This window comes from Pseudorca crassidens, chromosome 8, assembly GCF_039906515.1.
Source record: "Pseudorca crassidens isolate mPseCra1 chromosome 8, mPseCra1.hap1, whole genome shotgun sequence".
NCBI classification, from domain to species: Eukaryota; Metazoa; Chordata; class Mammalia; order Artiodactyla; family Delphinidae; genus Pseudorca; species Pseudorca crassidens.
Genome location: NC_090303.1, coordinates 22,511,072 through 22,533,623, shown reverse-complemented (window position 1 = coordinate 22,533,623; position 22,552 = coordinate 22,511,072). Strand labels below are relative to the sequence as shown.

Here is a 22,552-nt window from a genome sequence, read left to right as displayed (position 1 = left end):
TCTACAGAAAAAAAACTGTAAAAAGTCAATGTCAAATTACTTATTACTTTGATTGCTTATTATTAGAAAGTTGAATATTTATAGATCTGATTATCTAATTTCTACAGAACAAGTTAACTCACCTGGGCACAACAGATAAATACAACTGAGATAGTTAACAAGAAAGCAGATGAAACTATGACATCAACTGATCGCTGAGGACCTCGACGCTGGGGAAAAAAGGGAAAACACTTTTAAATATATTTACTAATTAGCAGCTAATTCCATGCTTTCAATTTAGGTATTGATCCATCACTGCACGTTGATCATAGCTTACAGCACTGAGAATATACCTAATTTGTGAGATGAATTCTAATTATAAAGTGTTACTATTTCCTGAGGATTTGCAACACAGTGAAAATGGTGAATATACAGCCTAGAATTTTTAGGTTAACTTCCAAATATTGCATTTTGTCAAACACTAATCATTTATTCAACATGTTTTTTTGAGCATCTGCTCAGAATGAGGCACAGTGCTAGGAGCTGGGAACACAGCAGAGAACAAAACAGACATGGACTCTATCATCACAGGAACTTGTTGGGAGTCAGACATCAAGCTTATAGTCATAGATGTATATATAAATTGTGAGGAGTGCTACGAAGGAAAGGTATAAAATGCTTTGAGAAAACTGGTAGGGAGTTTGGTGTAAATATCACTTCCTTAGGGAGATCTTCCCAGGCCCATACTCCTAACTCCCAAAAAGATTATGTAGGCCTGGGAAGATCTCTCCAAGGAAGTGATATTTACACCAAACTAAGGTGCAGGAGCATGATGGCACATGGCAGTGTTGTTGGTAGAAGGAAGGGCATGTGCAAGAGTATAAAACAGAAAAGATCATAGTGCATTCAAAGAACTGAAGCAGTGTAGTATGGCTGGAACGCAGGGAAGAAAGTGTTTCAAAACGAGACAAGAGGGACAGACAGGCTATCCACAGGAGCTAGGTCATCAAAGGCATTGTTAAGATCTTGTTGTTCATCCTAAGATCAATGGAGAACCTTCAGAAAGCTTTAAGAATATGTTCAAATATACATTTTTAAGACATCTCTGGTAGCAAACTGAAGAAAATATTAGAAGGAGAAAATAGGAATGCTGTGAGGCCAGTTAAAAGGCAGCTGCAGTAGTCCAATGCAGAAGATGATGGGTGGCTGCAATTAGGGTGGTGGAAATGGGAAAAAAAAAAAAGAAGCAGTAAATGGATTCAAGATATATTTTGGGGCTTCCCTGGTGGCGCAGTGGTTGAGAGTCCACCTGCCGATGCAGGGGACACGGGTTCGTGCCCCGGTCCGGGAGGATTCCGTATGCCGCGGAGCGGCTGGGCCCGTGAGCCATGGCCGCTGAGCCTGCGCGTCCGGAGCCTGTTCTCCGCAGCAGGAGAGGCCACAGCAGTGAGAGGCCCGCGTACCGCAAAAAAAAAAAAAAAAGATATACTTTGGAAGCAGAAAGGGTGGGAAATGGTGATAAACTGAATGTTGGAAATGCAAGAGAGGAAGTCAGCACTGTGGATAATTCCTAGGTCTGGAGTTACATATTTCCCTCACTGAAGTGTAAGCTCCTAAGGGTAGGGATTTTTATCTCATCAATAGTGAATGGAACATGGTTAACGTTAAATAAATGTTTATTGAATAAAATAATCAATGCATAAAAGAATACAATACCTACTTAGGGTTGATAATGAGGGGAAATTTTAGGTGGCTTCTCACTAAGACAGGGAACAAAGATCATATCTATCCTTCCAGAAGTGTCACAGTGAGGAAAAATAATCTACACCAATCTGTAGCATCTCCCAGTGGAGACTAACTTAGCTGAATTTAACAAGTTAAATAAATAAACAGAATAATGAATTTTTTAAATAGAAGTGTAGACAGTGCATATTTTTTCTACTTCTTTCCTTGTTACTTCAAACTGAAAAGCATTAAAGACTTAAGTATGTCAGAGGATAGTTGGCCTTTAGGTCAATTTTATTAAGACGTGATTACTCCATACATAATGAAATTCACTGGTAATGCAACAAATAATCCTCAGAAGAAGTATTGTCCTAAAACTAATTCAGATGTTTCCCATTTCCCTCCTGAGTTTTTATATCTTAATTCCATAATTAGGAAAGTTATTTTAAAAGATTAAGGAAAAAGAATGGCATGAAAAGGATGGCTTAGAATTGCAAGCTAAAACTTCCAAATAGTAATAGGCCACTTCAACGACTCACTGACAGATTTTTTTTTTTATTCTTTTTTTTAAGTAGTGGGCTCCCTCTGCTGGCTTGTGATAATCATTGTAGGTAGAAACAAAATCTTTAATCTAGCTTTTGAATGAGTAGAAGTTGGTAAGATTTATGAACAAAGATAAATTTAGGACAATCTGATCTTGAATCATCTACCTAAAATGCATTTAAGCCTTTCAGACTTCAGATGTTTTACTGTAAAGAACCAGTTTAACATTTATTTTGAATTTCTGCATATGGATCAAAATGAACACTAAGTGTGGCCATATAGCACCATATGATTACAAATCTGACTATAAATCTAAACATACATACATAATGACAAAGAAACTGGAACTATGAGAGGGAGCCAGCACGTTAAGAGTACTTTTATCACTACCATTCTACCTTAAGATAGGACCGGAGAGAGAGCCACATTTTTATATTCTGTACTTTCTTCAATCGGAAATGGGGAACCTCAGATTTTCGAGCCCTCCTTGCCGATGTTAAATGTCCAAAGAGTTTTGCAAAAAGTAATCGCTAAAAAAGATTAAAATAAAAGTTAATTTTCAAGTAGATTACCATATAAAAACAAAAATCAACAAAATAAGGATTATTAAGATTTTATTTGGTTACGTATTACAAAAACAAAATAGGAAAATAATTAGCAGCTCAAAATGATTTAATGAAATTCTAAAATACTTCAGGAATACCTTGAATATTATGAAAAGGATGAAAATATTCTCTATTCAGAAGTCTATATTATACCCACCTGTTTATAAGTTCTTTCTGCTACACAGAGCAAAAAAAAGAAAATCCACACAAGAGACACACGAACCACAAAACTTATTATAACCATAGAAAGAACTATGACATCTTCATTAGAACCAAATGCAATCACATAAAGTTCTGAAGCAGAATGTGCTGTGAGTTGATCCAAGTCTGTAGCTTGAGAGAGTCGGAAAACAAATGGAGTTAAACCCAGGATTAGAGAGATTGCGTTTCCAAAAATCTGGTATCCTATTCCTGGTATATGGCTGTTTACCTTTATAGAGAGAGAGGAAAAAAGAAAAAAAAAAAAAACTTACACAAATTTTATCTACAGTAAAATAAATTCCTAATGAAGCATTATTTTATTTATAGCAATATGAAATAATTTTGTTAAAATATATTAGTTTTAATACATGAATAATGAAATTTAAATTTACTCAAAGTCTGTAAGTCATTATTTTTTCAGTTTTTAAAAACACTTCATTATCAGATCTCTAATTCACTAAGTAGATGCAAAAGGATTTACTAACCCAGTCTTAACTGGGATCTTGAAAAAAAATTCTATTTATCTCATTAAAAAGTTAGAAATACTTACAAACACTGCAATATTGAAAAGAATGAGGAGATCTCATATACACTTAAATTCAGTTACAGAAAAAATCTAGAATTATATACTTACTCGATAAATTTATAATTTGTGTTTTTCTTCAAAGAGTTCAATATACAAATGGATATCTCCTTAAACTCTAAAACCATTATCTTTTATATACATACACCCATATATATTTTTTTCTGAAACCATTTCAGAAGAGAGACTATGCTAGAGGGGTAAAAATTAAATAAGAGGGGGGAAAAAGGGTGGGGGAATTATAAAAAAAGAAGGTTGGAAATTAAATAATGGGAAAATATAAAATTGGTAGGACTGGGAGGGATCTTAAATATCATCTAGCTACCTTTTTATCATGATATTACACAGTATGTAAAAATTCCCAGATACTTAAGGTACAGAATATCACCTAGATCCAAGTCTTTAGGGACTCCTTGTCAATAGCTTTTCATAGCTCACACTGAGATATGTAATAGGACGTGAAGTAGATCAATTTCTGAAACCAGTTATTTTAATTCCTGTCCCACATAACGTGTGCACAAAAGTTCTAGTTAACAATACACAAGAAATTTAAAATTGCAACTTAAATCATGCTTAGTTGTCCAGAGGAATCAGGTAAAATTTAAAAAGTAGTAATGATCTAATAAAGAAATAATAATAGAAACTGAAATTAAAATCCATAGTATTTGTATTCTACATCTTCAAATAACTCAAGATTTTTACTAGTTGCATTACTTCTATATATTTAAGTTGGCAAGCATCAATACAAATTTTCCAGTTTGATTTTTTTTTAATGTTTTGGGTAGTAATAAATAAATGAACCATGATAAATGATACAGGAAAATAAGTTTTCATCAACACTTGTATATATCTAGCAGCTCCTAAATTTGACCCATTGAAAGCAAAAAAAAACCCATAAAAGTAGAAAATTTTAGACTGTATCATCTCTTCTTAATCAGAATATGAAACATTAAAAGGTGAGAGTGATTTGGTAACAAATCACTGTTGAAATCACTGTTTAAATACAAATTAACTTTTCCAGGTTGAAGAAATGAGGTGAGTAGGTTATTAGTATTTCAGTAATCATTTAATATATTAATAATCACTGTATAAACAAATAAAATTTAAAAACTCACTCTGTTCATTATCATTCCACTGATTTCAAGTACAGACATGTCTGCTTTCTTGCAGTCATTGCCTTCCCATACGATAGCGCTTATTTTTTCTAATCCTGGGTGGGAACTATGGAGCCAGGGCAAATGACTCTATAAAAAAAAAAGAAATTGGTGAATATATTAACTGCATTTCATAATTAAGATATATATGTGTGTATATATATATCTGTATACACACCCTATTTTATCTACACTAAAAAACAGAAATTGGTGAATGCACTTATATTTATAGAATATATGTATCTGTACAAAGCTATATTGTGTACAGTTTCAATGACACTAAAATTCTATCTTAGGGCTTCCCTGGTGGCACAGTGGTTCAGAGTCCGCCTGCCGATGCAGGGGACACGGGTTCGTGTCCCGGTCCAGGAAGATCCCACATGCCGTGGAGCGGCTAGGCCCGTGAGCCATGGCCGCTGAGCCTGCGTGTCCGGAACCTGTGCTCCGCAACGGGAAAGGCCACAACAGTGAGAGGTCTGTGTACCGCAAAAAAAAAAAAAATTCTATCTTAAAATCAGTTAGCGGGCTTCCCTGGTGGCACAGTGGTTGAGAGTCCGCCTGCCGATGCAGGGGACGTGGGTTCGTGCCCCGGTCCGGGAAGATCCCACATGCCGCGGAGCGGCTAGGCCTGTGAGCCATGGCCGCTGAGCCTGCGCGTCCGGAGCCTATGCTCCACAACGGGAGAGGCCACAACAGTGAGAGGCCCGCGTACCACAAAAAAATCAGTTAGCATATACACTGAACAGATGGCGTAAGAAATTATGTTTATAAAATACATAAGTTAAGAACTTTCTGTAACATCTATTAGGCAACCTACTGTTCAAAAATCCTCTAAAATTTGTCAGCAAAAGCACTTAGTCGTCAATCTGTCTCTTTTCTCTTAATATACAAGTGTTCAAAAACAAATGCACATTAAATTCATATTACTAATTGTTCATACTACTGACTGTCCAACTTATGATCATTCAATACAAAAGAATATGATAGCTGAGATATGAACCTCTTTGAAGGACTAAACAGTGATACAATCTCATTCAGAAAGAGATACAAACTTACTCTTAATATTTGATTTAGTTACTTTTCTGATTTTTTAATCTAGCAATTCTCCAAAGGATCAATTTAACTTTTTTCCCCCTTGGAGCAAATATTGTGAACTGAAGCGCCTAGAGGTAGAAGGACTCTCCCAACTAGAATAACGTATCTCTCGAAGTTTCAAGGAATAGAAAAAGGTAAAAAGAAAAACTGAAAGCGTTAATGCAAAAAAATCAGATACTTAAAGTTGAGGTTTTTTGTTTGTTTCAGATCTATAATTAAAAGAATAAAACTTCAAAATAGGATAGCTGGGGGTTAAAGATGGCAACAAATTAATAAAACACTAATATTTACATTATCAGATATTGATAGAAATAACACTAAAAGATTAGCCCCAGAATGGGATAAATTTGTTTTATTACATTACATTATTTCTAAGTTATTTTTATAACATATTTCATTGAAATAACTTCTAACAATGAACAGAAGAATCTACTTCAGAATATTCTTTGAGGACAAAAACGTGATTGAAATATGGTAAAGATATGCTTCTGTAAACTTAAGGAAGATATTTTCCTCTAGGGGAAGTAAAGTTGCATTGACTCATTTCAGTTAAAGGTATAAAATAATAATACAATAATATGTAAGAAAATAGACATGGGAATTATTCTGACCTCGTACATTAATTTTCTTTATGAACAATTATATAGGCAAACCATAATGCCAGTAGTTATGCTACTGGCAAACCTCTTTTACATTTAGTTATTTGGCTATCAAGAGGTTTTCTGTAAAAATTTATCTGTTCCAAAGATATAGTATTTTAATATACATTAACCTTCACAGTATATATTTCACTACTGGAGAGCCTTAAGAGCTATGAGATACTAGTTATTAACTATCCACTTAATTCCTCAAATTACATTTTATAATTTTTCCCCAAACAAAATACTCTAGTTTGGGATAAAAATAATTTGCACCAAAATATGTATCAAAATTTCCCTGGAACTTTAATAATTATGAAACATAATGGAACTAAAAAGCTAAGAACAAGTATGAAAAGCTGAATGGAAAGAGTGTTAAGCCACAGAGGTAACAGATTAAAACACCAATATACAGGCTTTTTTTTCCTTTTAATTCTCAGTCTGTAACAGTGAATTACATGAAGCAAGACATACAATACCAAGAATGTACATCTAGAGACAGAAATAGGAAATCGAAAAGTTCTTCACTCTACTTCCAAAAGTACTCATTTTGCACCAGTACCTTCTAACTAGCATTTGATAGCATTTTCCTATTTCCAGAAAGGCAAAAGGCAAGAGAGTAGAGAGCAACTAGAAACTGGAGAATTTTAAAACAATTAATTAAAAGATACAGGGGCGTGTGTGTGTGAAATGTACTCAAAAACAGGGGATATGGGGATAGATTTATAAGTATAGCTGATTCACTTTGTTATAAAGCAGAAACTAACACACCATTGTAAAGCAATTATACTCCAATAAAGATGTTAAAATTTTTTTAAAATATTGTACAAATATGTACTGCCTTCAGTACATGAGACTTTTTAAAAAAGTTTCAAAGAAAACATCAGAGCAAATCATTCCATTTTATAATTTTATGACATAGATTCTTCTTAGTTACGTTTTTCAAACTAAAATCTGCAACTCTTTCAATGGTTGCTCTTTATCCTCATCAAAATCTCAACTGCTTTGCTCCCTGTTCATTCACAACTGCCTGGAAACCTTAACACTTTAAATGGCAGCATGTTTTATTTCAGGTAAATTCACCATGACAATTGCTTTCCTGAAGTTTCCACCTGTGGTAACTGTAGCCATTAAAATACGGCTTTACCCACTGAAGAATTAATTTCACTTGAATGTGGCTTTATATTTTATTATATACTCAGCCGTGACTACAGGAGAAAAATTTTCTCTTTTAGAAATGTTTCAGTAACTATTCACCAAGAAAATAAAACAAAACTACAAATTTGGTGACATACTGACTAGAACACGCTGATTCAAATACTCAGTGCTTCTTCACATGAGGAGGAATTTTTCAGTCTTCATGGTAGGCAGAAAAGGATCCTCCAAACCTAATACAGACCTTAGTCAAACAAGAAAAAAAGCAGGCAGCTTTTCATTAAAGGGAGTTAATTTCAGCTAAAACTGAAAACATGAGCTTATTTTTTAGGAGCCTGAGAATACAAAATGTGTGTATAATCAAGTATATAACCCAAAAGCAAAACCAAAGTAAACCTAGAATACTATAATTAATATGCAGAGTAGAACATTAAAAAATGTTTATTTTACCAAAAAAAGAAGCAGAGTAGTGTGACAGATTTAGGACCAATTTATTCTGTAGAGCATTCATTAAAACAAATTTTTTAATCATTTAAGAAAGGCCTAATCGGCATGTTTTGAAAAACTTTATTTTGTTTCATTCATTCACCCAACTAATATTAAACACCTACTATGTACCAGGCACTGTGTGATACAACAATGAGCAAAACACATGGTCCCTGCCTCTGTGCCACTTATGGGATTGCTGGGGAAATGGCTCATAGGCGTTTTCCTAAACCTCAATTCCAGTTATTATCCTCTGTGACTTAGATGAATACACAGATGACTCATCCAACACCCTTTTCTCATGCATTGTTCATTATTTTTTTCACTTCTTAAATTCCAGGGAGCTTTGGCTATTCCCATGGCCACACCCTGGACCCTGTCACCACAAATTGCTCTACATCTGAAATGAGTCTCCAGCCACAGCCTCTCATCTTACCAGGTCTCTCAAACCTTCAATTCAAAACACACTCTTCCCTGAACATACCTATTCTTCAACCTATCAGTCCCTTCTTGGTTTCATTTCCTTCTCAATCTAACATGTCTAGATTTTTACCATATCCATTATTTCAACCAGCATATCATCCTCTCTCTTGTCCCTTGAATAGCAACTATTTAGCGCCTACACTGTATGACTTTGGGTGCATTATTTAATTCTGAGCCTCCATTTTCTCATCTACGAAACAAAAAATAACCTACATTGTTATAGGTCATGTGGATTGTATGAGACAATGCATCTAGATTACTTTGCACAGTGGAAGATATATAATAAATGCTTATTAAATGTTTGCTACTATTATAATTATTACAACTATATTCCAGAGAAAAGCATACAACTATGTAGGACAGGCAACTACAAATTCATAGTTTCAGATTCCAACTGGACCCTCAACCACGTGGCAGTGTGACTCTTTTTAATGTGTTACTTGGCTTGAACACAAGCAAACACAAACTCTCTCCCCATCATCTCCATTTCCCACAAATGAAAATGTCAAGCCTTCACCACCATCCACAAGCCCCTTATTCATCTCACTTCTTTACTGTTAATAGACCACCTGGCCTCCTGCACATCAAAGAACAGAGATCATCAGGCAGTAACTCCCTTGTGGTCTTACCTGCTTCGTGCACTCTTCCTCCTCCTATTTCAGCAGAGGACGTGTTCCTCGTCCTGCAGGAGGCTAAGCTTCCTAATCATGCCTCCCCTCCAGAACCCTAATCATTCAACAACTTCTCCTGTACCTCTTCAATTCTTCCCTACTGTTTTTTTCTCCTATGCACATAAGTGCTCAAGTGTCTCACATCTTCACATTTAGGAGGTGGGGACCAAAACATTCCCTCAGTTTCTCCAACCTGTCAGGTCCATGCTTCTTAAACCTCATTCCTCATTTTCACCCCTCAGCCCTCTGTAGCAAAGCTTCTTTCCGCTAACAGTTTTCCTGAAGCTGAAGCCAAAATGAATGGATATATTTTTAAAAGAAACATTTCAATCAGATTGAGAATAATAATACTTGGTTTTATATTTATTTTACCCCCATTTGCTCCAGGTATTTTAATTTACAAAAATTACAGGCAAAATTGAAACTTACTCTGTACCCTTCCCTGCTCTCATTCCCTTTTTAATTCCCCAGATCTATTATCCTAAATTTGGTGTTCATTATTCCCTTGCATGTTTTTATATGCTTACTGCATATGCTTTTATTCATAAACAATATATAACCTTGCATCTTTTAAAACTTCATTATAAATGGTATATTGTACGTATAATTCTGAAACTTGCTTTTTTATTCAAAGTTATATTCACAAGATTTATTCTTTTTGATATATGTAACAAAGTTCATTCAATTTCACTGCTGTATATTGTTTTACCATATGCCATGATTTATTAATTCTACTATTGTTGGCTATTGCATTATTTTCCATCTTTCACTATCACATAAAATGCAATGAACATTTTTTAATATGCCTCCTTGTGCCCATCTTCTAAAGTATCCTTGGAGTGAGAAGAGTCTTATAGTATGCAGACCTTCAATTTTATTATAAAGTAACGAAGTGCTCTCCGAAGTAGTTGTGCAGATTCATATTAACATCAGCTTTGAATAAGAGCATTAAAAAATTCTTTTCTTAAAATAGTGAAAAACCAGTATTTTTTTGCAAGGAATGGAAATTCCAGCTAGCTCAAATAAAGGTAGTGATTGGATGACGGTGTTTTTCATCAGAAACATTTTGTGGTGTCCAAGGGAAACTTTAACTAGGACTTAGGACAGAGGAATCAGCAGCCCTGGGGACCCTCTGTGCCTTGTAGACTTTCAGTCAATTATTCTGCCATTAATGTGCCTCAGCTAAACCCCATGTGTTTCTCTTCTATTGAACTTTAGTTACATGTTTGTGTATAGACACACATGTGTTACAATCTCATTACACATACTCTCTCACAACCCTTTTTCTGATGATAAGAATAGAATTCATTTTGTTCCTTGGAAGGAGAAAGCAGAGATAAAGAGAGAACTGTTCAACACCAAGTCTTCAGTAGAACTGACTAAAAATAAGATGTTTGATATGAGAATATTTTTTCCTAAAAATGTGTCAAGTAGTAGCATTTCAAATTTGGGTTGGTGTGAGGTGAAACAGAAGTAGTACTTGCCTGGAGATTAGCCAGAGCAGGGGACCATGAATACACAAACCCGGAGAAAATAACATGTTATGCAGCAAGCTTTGGGCTTTGGGAGAGTTTAAGTCAAGTTTTCCTAAATCTGATTAGCACTAGCCTAGATGGAGGGAGCCAGGTTCCCTCTTCAGGGCTCTGCACTTCAGAGGCCCCCTTTCTGGCTCTGCTCCAGCAGTGCCGCTCCCTGTGAAGTAAGGAGTTTGCAGAGTTGGGGATATGCATATCGGGAACCCATACCCTTCTGGATCCATGGGACCTAGAGTTCCCTATCCTACTGGTCCCAAGCTGCCTTCCTAGGCCTGCACAGGTCTCTTGCCCAGGTCCCTCTGGAGAGGGACCCCACCAATGTGTATATATCTGGGCCAGAGGAGTGGCCAAGGAATTTGGTTTGGAATGATGTGGAAGGAAGTTGGGTGTTGGACCCTAGGATGTCCATATTCACACGTGAGCCCCTCCTGACGCTGGATGAAGCTTGGGATGAAAAGACAAAAGGCTTAATCCAAAAGCCTCCATTGGTACTTTTACCCTAGTACCTGATAATCTGAGAAGAAAGCTTACCTACGAAGGACAGGGTAGCCCAAGCTGACATTCCATGTAGTGTAATTTGAGGGGCATCGCAAAACCCTGCTTATAATACAAGGTATGCCTTGGGTAAATCTGTCCTGAGAATTAACCATGAACCTCCTCCCTAACTAATATAGTAATGAAGCAGCGAGAAAAATTCACCTACAATTTTAATTTTCAAAAGCTCATTATGCATTATGATCTTGTGAGAAAAATATTTCATACGCAGACACCTGTAAAGTGAAAGGCTAAAGGCCTGGTTCTCATACAAGGCAATAACTTCTCCATTTGGAATGCTAGCAATGTTCTCTCTTTGGAAAGTTTATAAAGCTTATATCCTGCCTGTTCTCCTTTAATAAAGAAATATCAAATATTTTAAAATAAACTTTCTTTAATGAGCTAGAAAAAAATTCTTTTCTTACCTAAAGTAACAAGTATTTTTTTCCTATAATTTCTTCTAAATATTTTAAAGTTTTATTTCTTTACACTTAGGAACTATCTGGAATAAATTTTTGTCTTTGGATAATTATTTGACCCACAACCATATACTGAACAGTCCATCCTTTTTCTGATTTGCAATGTCACTTATGTCATACATTAGGGATCCATACAAAAAGGTAACTATTTCTGGGTTTTCTATTCTGTCCCATTGGTCTATCTGTTTACACACTGAGTCTGCCTGGCCTGCTATAACAAAATACCACAGACTAAATGGCTTACAGACAACAGAAATCTGTTTCTTGCGGTTCTGGAGGATGGGAAGTCCAAGATCAAGGTGCTGGCATATTTAGTGTCTGGTGAGATCTCACTTCCTGGTTCACACACTACTCTCTTTTTGTTGTAACCTCACATGATGAAAGGGAAAAGGGAGCTCTCTAAGGCACCTCTTTTACAGGGGCAGTAATCCTATTCATGAGGGCTCCACTCTCATGATCTAATCACTTCCCAAAGGCCCCATCTCCAAATACTATCACATTGGGGATTAGGCTTTGACATATCAATTATGGGGGGACATAATATTCAGTCTATAGTGTACAGCTGTACCATACCATCTTAATTACTACACCTTTAAAGTAAATTTTTATACTCAGTAAGAAAAGTCCTCTGTTCTTCAAAATTATTTTTGCTATTCTTGACATTTTGCTCTTTAATGTGGACTTTAAATCAGTCTAAGTTCAACTAAAACACAAAAAACATACATGCTGGTAGGATTTTGATAGAAAAAGCAGTGATAATGGCTATCTCTTTCTTGTTCCTGACGTTAATAAAAATGATCCTAGGGCTTCCCTGGTGGCGCAGTGGTTGAGAGTCTGCCTGCTGATGCAGGGGACACGGGTTCGTGCCCCGGTCCGGGAAGATCCCACATGCCGTGGAGCGGCTGGGCCCGTGAGCCATGGCTGCTGGGCCTGCGCGTCTGGAGCCTGTGCTCCGTAACGGGAGAGGCCACAACAGTGAGAGGCCTGCGTACCGCAAAAAAAAAAAAAAAAAAAAAAAAAAAGATCCTAAAATTTCATCATGAAGTATGACAGGTCTTTAGAAGGTTCTTTGACAGTTACCTTTTATCAGATTAGGGAAGTTTCCTTCCATCTCTAGTTGTCTAAGAGTTTACTTGTTGGTTTTATTATTAAGGTTTGACAAGAAGTTGGATAAGAGAGAGAAGAAGGTAAGGAAGTGTAACCCCCAGGTTTCTGAACTGGCAAGTGAGTGGATGGAGATGTCATTCATAAGAAAAACAGATTTATGAAGGAAGACGAAGTATTTGGTAAATGTGAAGTACTGGTAGGACATTCAAATGAAGATATCCTATAGACCTGTGCTGTCCAATATGGTATCCTCCTCACATGTGGCTAGTGATTACTTGAAATGTGGCTAGTCCAAATGAGATGTGCTGTTAAGTGTTCACAACAGATATTGAAGAAAGTATTAAAAAATGTAACATATTTCATTAATATTTCTCATACTAGTTATATGTTGAAATGATAATATTTTGAATATATTGGGTTAAACAAAACATACTTAAATTAATTCCACCTTTCTAAATGTTTTTAAATGAGACTACCAGAAAATTTTAGATTACACATGTAACTCTCATTATACTTCTGTTGGATAGCATTACTATAGGCACTTGGATATACAAATCTGATACTCATGAGATGTGAATTTGTGAATTATAATCTTATAGGTGGAGTTAAGACCACAGGTATAGATGAAACTGACCGTGAGGTATGCTGAGTGAGAAAAGGACTAATGCATCTAAAGTACAATTTGACTTACAAAACTCTATTTACTGACAATTTCTCAGGAATATATGTTTGCAAGGTGAGTGACACAATCATTATACAAATACTGAGATTCTATGTTCCAGTGAAGCCAGACAGCAGCTCACATGAAAATAAAAATAATACAGGAACATTATTTTAATTGTACGTTTTTTCTTCACCTCTGTAAAATCTGTACTTACATTCAAAGGAGCTGGACTTATAGCCCCACATAATCCAACACTGTAAACCAACCTGATGAAAAGGGTCGTCTCTATATTCTTTTTTCACACATGGATTAATTTGAGGATTTTCCACATCTGTCTCACTGGTACAAGATGATCGGCATTCTGCACAATGTAACAAGTCTTCCCATAATACATCTTCTGTTTCAGATTCTGGCCTTGTGCTCTCAGAATCCTGTCTGGAACTTGAACAGCGAGAGCTGCAACTAGTACCCGATTTAGGGGCATCCTGAAATCAAGATATTCTTTGACATTAATACAATTTATGTACCCTTTCCAACTCAAAGGATTCTATCAGAAATATATATTGCTACTTTTTGCTAAAACAACACACACACTGTCAAATGACAGTGAAATAAATAGCAAAGCATTAAAATACATAATATTTTTTAAGGAGAAACAAAATTTCCTCATATCAAAATTTGATTTCACATCTCAGCTCAAGTGTTATTTTGCAGGCAAAAGTTGTGCCTGTTTTCTCTTAAAGTTTATACAAAGTTCAGAATTCAGAGACTAGCCTAAATCCATATGGACTGCATAGTCAGTGAATGTTAACCCACTTTAATTGATGTGTTTAATGCAGTTCTTTTCTTAGTTTTTTTTTTTAGCAACAATAGATTTCATGTATCTACTGTTTTTGTTTTTCAAACAGAAGTTCAATAAATTGATATAAAATTAACAAATAATCTATATCAGGAAGATAACTGCCAACTCATGTTTCTTAATCTATTGTAAAAAAGTGAAAAACTAAAAGGCACAAGTTAAATAATTTCTGATCAATTTACCTTTTTCCTAAGAGTTTTTAACGTACAAAATAAATACCTTTGACTACATTTTAATTTAATTCCAAATAACCTTTCCTAAATAAAGAATGGTAATAGCCATCCTTATGTAGTCAAGTATGCTGAAATTTTTGGATTTGTTTTTAGCTATCCTCTGTCACTAAGATTTTGTCAATTCTACTTTAAAATGTTTTATATTTACCCTCTCTATTTTCCATGTTATCACCACAGGTCAAACTTCATCATTCACACCTTGTTTGCTCTAAGACCTTCCTGACTGACCCCTATCTGAAAGGCCTTCCCCTCTTTCCAGATTAACCTTCCCACAGTGAAGCTATTTTTTCATTCCTCAGACAAAATCTTTCTGTGGCTTCCCACTGTTCTGCATAAAGTTCACATTCCTTCACCGAGCCTTGTCTTCAAATGTGCTACTTCGGATCCTGTTCTCCACTTCTCCTCCAGTGACACTGGGCTACGTCTTAGCCTCTAAACACAGCTTGCTCTTTGCCACTCTAGCCTCTGATCATGTTCCTACCTCTTACTGTAATCCTACTCTCCTTTAAAGCCTACTTAACAAAAAGTGTCAGGAAAATACCATCTCTACCCCTTTCTAGCTGTCTTACCTTGTTTCTGAGTCTTTGTTTAGCCATCTACCAATGGGGAATAAAACTACCTACCTAAAATAGATATTAAAAATTAAATGAGCACTGTAGCTTTTAATACAAACCTAGTACAAAGGCGCTCGACAAATGTTACTTTAAAGGCACTCTCTATTTAGAACGATTACTTTGTCCCTGAAGCGAGTTATTATTATTTATATTCATCTAATGATAAATTTTGCACTGTTGTCTGGCATCTGTAATACTGTCTGTGTTAGATGTTCATGTATTTCATATTCTCAAATAAATCAAAACTCTCAAATACACTATAAGTCTATGAAAGACAGAAGCCAAACACTACTTTTTTTTGCCATCATTAGCACAGGTAACAAAATGTCTTAAATGAATGAGATATATTATTGATAATTTATTGATATTAGAATGGGATAATAAATATATATTTAGTGTACTGATAGAGTATTTGTGGGAGGAGGGTTGTTTGAGGGAGACGTAAAAATTTTCCTAAAGAGTTGAGCAGGAAATGAAAAAAGAAAGGAAAAAAATACAGAAAGAGAAAAGGGTAAAAATTAGTCAGCTTTCTTTCGTGAAAAGCACTCTAAAAATACTTCCGATTCACTAATGTCAAACAGAATATTTGAAGCATAAGCAGTTTTCATCACAACAGTTTTCATTAGATAGCAAGACACAGACTGTATTAAGTAATTGCTAATCCAAAATTTTTGATAAAACTAGCTTATTATCTATAACTAATTTCTGATGCAGACTTGTTAATCAGATACAGAAATAAGTAATAGGATTAAAGGCCTGATGACTGTTTAAGTGAAACTAATGGGTGATTTCAGGGATAAAGAAATATCTATAATTCATTATAAATGTATTTTGTCAAATACTGATTAATAAGTGGGCCATTTTACAAATGTAAAATCTAAAAATTATTGCCTATAATTGCTTACATTTCAAACAGAATTTTATCTGCAGTATTTAGGTAGTTAGTGGCCACTTTAAATTTCACTACAAATTGCTGAATTAAGCCAAAAAATAGGAAATGAGCTACTGCTCATTTAATACAATTTGTTCTGCTTATTTCAAATCTTTAGACAGATAGCTAAAACTGAGAATATAATCATATTAAGAAAGTTTATTTATTTGAACTGAAATAGATGAAGGGAATAAGCATTTATAACATAAATGCTTTGCGCATGGCAATTATGCATAATCTTATTTAAACTTAACAATCTGATGAGGCCAGTCTCCCTCCCTCCCCACTGTACAGAGGCAGAAACTGAGACTCAGGTAAGTTAAATAATTTTTCCAAAGTCACTTAAGTAGTCTGACTCCATGCCCATGGTTTCTTCACTATGCTTTCCATCAAATGCTGCCTTCATCAGATGAAAAGCTAATCCACAATAGGGAATAAAAATTAAAGATACCTGCAGAGTTAAACAAAGCAAGACAGAGCTAGGAAACAGGACAAATGCTTAAACAGAGCTACCGGTTCCCCAGGACACCTCCTATATCTCAGATAACCAAGTAATTCTACCACCATCTTCCCAACAAGAGACTGGAAGAAGCCAATCAGATATAGTAGATAGTAGAAAAAGGCAAGAAACCAGGGTGGGGGTAGGGTTTGGGCGTTGAGGGGTAAGAGGGAAGAGGGTTAGGTGAAAGTCCAACACACTGAATGGCAAGATCACTACCTCATCCCCAACCCCCTTGGTGCCAAACACCATGACAGCATGGTATAATATCTACCACCCCCATGCCACCAGAAGATTGGATGATTCTTCCTGAAAAATGTCCCTAAAAAGTATATCTATAGATTCTGACATCTGGGAGGCTTACAACAAATGGCTGGGTCTCTGACCAGTACTCTTCAAGTAAGGTCCACCAGTCTTACCCCTGCACAAAGTGCTTCCCCAAATGATTTCTTTGTGCCTCACCCTAAAAGAAAACCGTATCACCAGTAATTTGAAGAGTACAGTAATAAATACATATAGATGCAAAACAACGCTACAAATCCTCTGTCTGAATTTTACTTATTCAAAGGAGGCTGTGTTTTGCTTTTTCAATAAAAAGTAAGAACAACTTTGAAGGTGGTTTGACTTGAGAGTAAAAAAATTTGGAACTGAAATACAGCTTTTTAAATATTTTCTAGTCTAAAGTTCCTCACTTCACAGATGAAGAATTTGAAGACCAGATTTTATTTTTAAGTAATCTTTTATATCATTTTTAAAAAGATTTAAAACAACCAATGCCTACTAGCTAATTATCAGCCTTACTTGGAATCTGGAAGATTTTAAGAAACATTTATTTTTTAAAAGTTAAGATTAGTAGAATAATGGTCTGCCCTTCAAGAATCTCAATATTTCAAAATATAGCTGCAAACCAAGAAAAGTAAAGATTAGGGGAGAGAAAAGTACCTCTAAAGCCAAGTAATTTATTCTATAGGAGAGTGGAGACCTCCTTCTATTGGAGGTCCTGAATTCTTTCCAGGACCAACAGACTTCTACCTGTGCATGGAATAAGACTTTGAATTTCACAAGCATGGTTAACTGGCTTAGGAACACTAAACGGTACATCAGATAATGTGGATGAAGAGGCAATGAGTAGACATACTGGCATTAGTGTCTTTCTAATGGCAGCCACTGAGAGAAGAAACAGCTGTAGTCACGTAGAAAGATTGACTAGAGATAAAACCACAAAGAAGAGTGTACAAAGAAAAAGTAACTCTTCTAATCTTAAAACTCTTAAGCTATTCATACTCCAGCACAGCGTAATATTAGATTTTTCGCAAGTTTGACCCTAAATCATCAAGAAAAAATATATATATTCTAATACAGTACAAAAAGAGTAGAAGGTAATGTTTATCAAAAAGTGAGGTAAAAAGTAATTCATGTGCCTTCAAGCAAGACAATGTATTGTCCTTAGAATAAAATGTGAAAATACAATTGAATGAAATTTTTTTTCTATTTAAATATTTCAAGAGATATAATAACTTCAAGAGATGTGATAAAGTTGGAAAAGGGTTTGGAGAAAAACAGACATTAACAAAGAAAAACAGAATCAAGAAGAAAAAGGAATTGAATTTTATAGCCTGGGCGACTTAACTGGTGACAGTAACATGAAGGAAGTCACTTAGAATAATAACTTTGCTACAATCTAGAAGTTATAAAGCCTTTCAAATCGTGGAAAAGACTAACATAGGAGTTCACAGATTGTCTCTCCAGGATCTTCTTTAAAAGGAAACAACAAACTCAATGTATGAGTCTTCAGAGATAATGCACAAAATGAATACAAGTGTGTGGCTATCATGTGTGAAATACATTAATCTAAAACTGCTCCTCTGTAAGTCCAGATCATATAACAGTAAGATATTGAGATTCACGGGAAATATCTGCTATTTCAATAATCATAAATTTGTTGAAAAAAGTTGTAAATTAAAAACATACAAAATAGATATATATGTACAGATGCAAGGCCAAAGTATATACCTCATTAGGGTAATGTTTCTTATAATGGTGTGACTTTCTATTCCGAAGAATGCTCTCAGAAGTCCTGTCTGCATGACGGCGCAATAGGTATCCTGTTTCTGGACCTTCTTCACTGGAGACTTCATCAGAGACATTTGTTACTGTCCTTTGGGTATCCTAGGTTAGGAGTATAAAAAGAGTTGTTGGTAATTTCTGACTAACCTTGCAGCTTTAAAACTGCAAAATTTTAAATTATACATACATATACACATATACCTTCAAATACCTCTAAAGATCTCAGAGTAATTGATTAGTACTACCTGATTTTCTAAAAAATGTCTTAAATCAGTGACTAAAGTAACTCAATAGTCATTTGTCAAATATTGTTCTATGACATTTCTGTTCACAAAAGGATCTGAAATGTCTTACAAAATTGAGAAAGTAAAATAGTATAAAAGCAGAACAGAGACCCTTTAAAGGAAGCTTGAGAGACCTAAAATGAATTACATTATTCTCACAAACCAAAAATGCTATCAATCTTAAGACCAGCACTGATTTAATAATGGGCTATGAGGCAATGAGGAGGTGACTGGTAGCTGAATGAAATACATATGAGGCAGACAACACCATGTAAATACTGATTTTTTAGAGATAATCAGATTCCAGAAGTTCTGAAACTGAGAGACTCCAGAGCAGATATTTTACTGATACTTTCATGTTCCTCTTATATGACGTTAGTAGGTAATACATATCTGGAAATGTGTTTGAAAACTGCATGACTAAAAACTTAATTTATTTGTTGACTGATGCTAGTGATGTGAGGCTCACATTACCAGAGAGTTAAATGCCTCAAAAATCTAAAAGCAGAGTAAGGGACTCTGATTCATTGCTGCCCCATGCTATTTATTATATAGCTACAGGTACTGAAAATACATGTACTGTCAAGCAATAACACATACTTCACTCAAAATAGAGAATCCTCTTTTCTTCCTTTACTTTCCTCAACACACATGTTCATGCTTACGTTCCTAAATGTAACAAAGGTAACATCTTTTAATTTGACCATATATATATATTTTTTTTACTGTAACAGCTTTTAAAGAATAAATTATTTGGGCTTCCCTGGTGGCTCAGTGGTTAAGAATCCGCCTGCCATCGCAGGGGACACGAGTCCGATCCCTGGCCCGGGAAGATCCCGCATGCAACGGAACAGCTAAGCCCATGCGCCACAACCACTGAGCCTGCGCTCTAGAGCCCGTGCTCTGCAACAAGAGAAACCACAATGAGAAGCCCGCCCCCCGCAAAGAAGAGTAGCCCCTGCTTGCCGCAACTAGAGAAAGCCCATGCGCAGCAACAAAGACCCAACACAGCCAAAAATTAAAAACAAACAAATAAATAAATTAATTAAATTAAAAAAGAATAGATTATTTAACCAAAAATCTTCAGGTAAACAAACAGAAAGAAGATGTTACATTAAGCTTTGTTACAATAAACCCAGGGCTTCTTCTGCTAAAGTAAACAATTGTTATCCTTAGCAAATATTTCTTCAGTAAGACTTTTTTTCAAATTAAAAACAAAACAAATGTGCTGACACCAAAGGTAACAAAGGTAGGAAAAACAAGGTAATATTTTCTTAAAGAGAACATTAATGGAAAACCAGGGTCCTAGTTCAGTGTCTAGAATAATTTAGATGTTCCATTTGAAATAAATTCTTACATACACACAGAAATGGGGAAATAAAAAGTAACGTTTAACAAATATCAACTATAAATTATAAAGTGCTTTAACATTTCAGAAAAACTGGAGCCATCAATCAATTCAGAAGGTGCCAAGTTATACTAGAAATCAGGTTTATTCACACTACTTTATCGGATTTTCAGCTTCATCAGTGTGATTTGTAAAGGCTCACAGAACACATTCTGGAGAAAATACATATACTCAAGGGCAACTACTATGTCTAAGTCACTTCCCATTAACTAACATAAAATCACACAAATTACTTTTAAAAATCACACTTACTTTGCTGGGAATGTTCCTCAGTGTTCCTGTGTTCCAGGTTGCCTCTTCTGCTCGAAGAGTTTCACACTGAGGTTCATGGCTTTGTACTCCATCTTCGCTGCTTTTAACAGTCTTTTTCCCATCAAGGGATACATAGCCATTGTCAGTCTCAGTTGATTTATCAATTGAATTCTTTGCTTTCTTTGATCTAAAAAGGAAAATATGTGAAGCATGTTATGTGGACTAGCTTATTCTGGATAGGTTACCAGCAGAAATTATGATCTGTTAATAATTAAATCTGGTAGTTATTTCTCAGCATTTTAATCACTACCTTATTTTTACAATAAATAATTCAGAAATATAATATCTATCATAAAAAATAAACATGTAAATCAATGTCCTACTTCAGCTTATTTTATAACTTTTAAGGTCTTACAAATAGCAATTCTAAGAGACATGCCCTAACTTACCAAACAATTATTGGTCAAAATCACCTGGTCGGGACTTCCCTGGTGGCGGAGTGGGTAAGAATCCGCCTGCCAATGCAGGGGACACGGGTTCCAGCCCAGGTCCGGGAAGATCCCACATGCCGTGGAGCAACTAAGCCCATGCGCCACAACTACTGAGCCTGCACTCTAGAGCCCGCGAACCACATCTATTGAGCCCATGTGCCACAACTACTGAAACCCGCGCACCTAGAGCCCGTGCTCTGCAACAAGAGAAGCCACTGCAATGAGAAGCCCGTGCACCACAACAAGAGTAGCCTCCACTCACCGCAACTAGAGAAAGCCTGCGCGCAGCAACGAAGACACAACGCAGCCAAAATAAATAAATAAATAAATAAATAAACTTATTTAAAAAATGATTTAAAAAAAAATCACCTGGTCTTTGAGCAAAATCTAGGATCAAAATTTTAGCGATTTTATTATGGTTAATAATATATTTTTAAGGTCTTATTTTTTAAAGAACTACCTCAGTAATTATTAAGTTGCAATTAGTGGTTTAACTTAGGTTTTTTTTTTTTAATATTTATTTATTTATTTATTTTTGACAGTGTTGGGTCTTCGTTTCTGTGCGAGGGCTTTCTCTAGTTGTGGCAAGCGGGGGCTGCTCTTCATCGCGGTGCGCGGGCCTCTCACTACCGCGGCCTCTCTTGTTGTGGAGCACAGGCTCCAGACACGCAGGCTCAGTAGTTGTGGCTCACGGGCCCAGTTGCTCCGCGGCATGTGGGATCTTCCCAGACCAGGGCTCGAACCCGTGTCCCCTGCATCGGCAGGCAGATTCTCAATCACTGTGCCACCAGGGAAGCCCTTAACTTAGTTTTAATACTCTCCTTTACCCAAATACTTTACCATTAGTATGGATACATAAATATTCTGATAAATTCATTTTAATATACAATGGAGACACAGGACCTTTTGTAACACAAAGCACATGAAAAAAAGGAAAACTCTGTACAAGATTCTACATAATGGAAGAAGTAAAAACAAAGAACGCAAAGAAAAAGAAGTAACCTCTTTCACCCACTGAAATACTCTAGAAAAATGTTAGTAACGTAGCTTACAAGTACCTAAAAGACTACAATTGAGGTTCTTCATTTATAGGTATTAAGTTTTTCTCAATACAAAAAATATAACATGGAAAATAATAAACCATTTGATTAACAGGCAAATGCTTGCAGAGTCCTCTTCAGAGACTACGGTGGGTGAAAGAATGGCTATCCAAAAGAAATATTAGTAGAAACATAATGTAAATCCCACATAAAATTAAAATGTGCTCAATGCAGATT

At 35.6% G+C, this 22,552-nt stretch overlaps 1 protein-coding gene across 11 annotated transcripts in view; it reads right to left on the bottom strand.

Annotated features, from left to right (window-relative positions):
* The window catches only part of PHTF2 (putative homeodomain transcription factor 2), a 168,459-nt gene that overhangs the window by 67,262 nt on the left and 78,645 nt on the right, over positions 1–22,552 (bottom strand). For all 11 annotated transcript variants that reach the window (XM_067746052.1, XM_067746044.1, XM_067746049.1 and 8 more), the window contains 7 exons: positions 20,785–20,971; positions 18,787–18,942; positions 13,904–14,122; positions 4,752–4,880; positions 3,010–3,282; positions 2,646–2,777; positions 123–209 (listed from right to left, as the gene is read on the bottom strand). In XM_067746052.1, the coding sequence (XP_067602153.1) occupies positions 123–209; positions 2,646–2,777; positions 3,010–3,282; positions 4,752–4,880; positions 13,904–14,122; positions 18,787–18,942; positions 20,785–20,971 (1,183 nt within the window). The remainder of the gene's footprint in view (positions 1–122; positions 210–2,645; positions 2,778–3,009; positions 3,283–4,751; positions 4,881–13,903; positions 14,123–18,786; positions 18,943–20,784; positions 20,972–22,552) is intronic.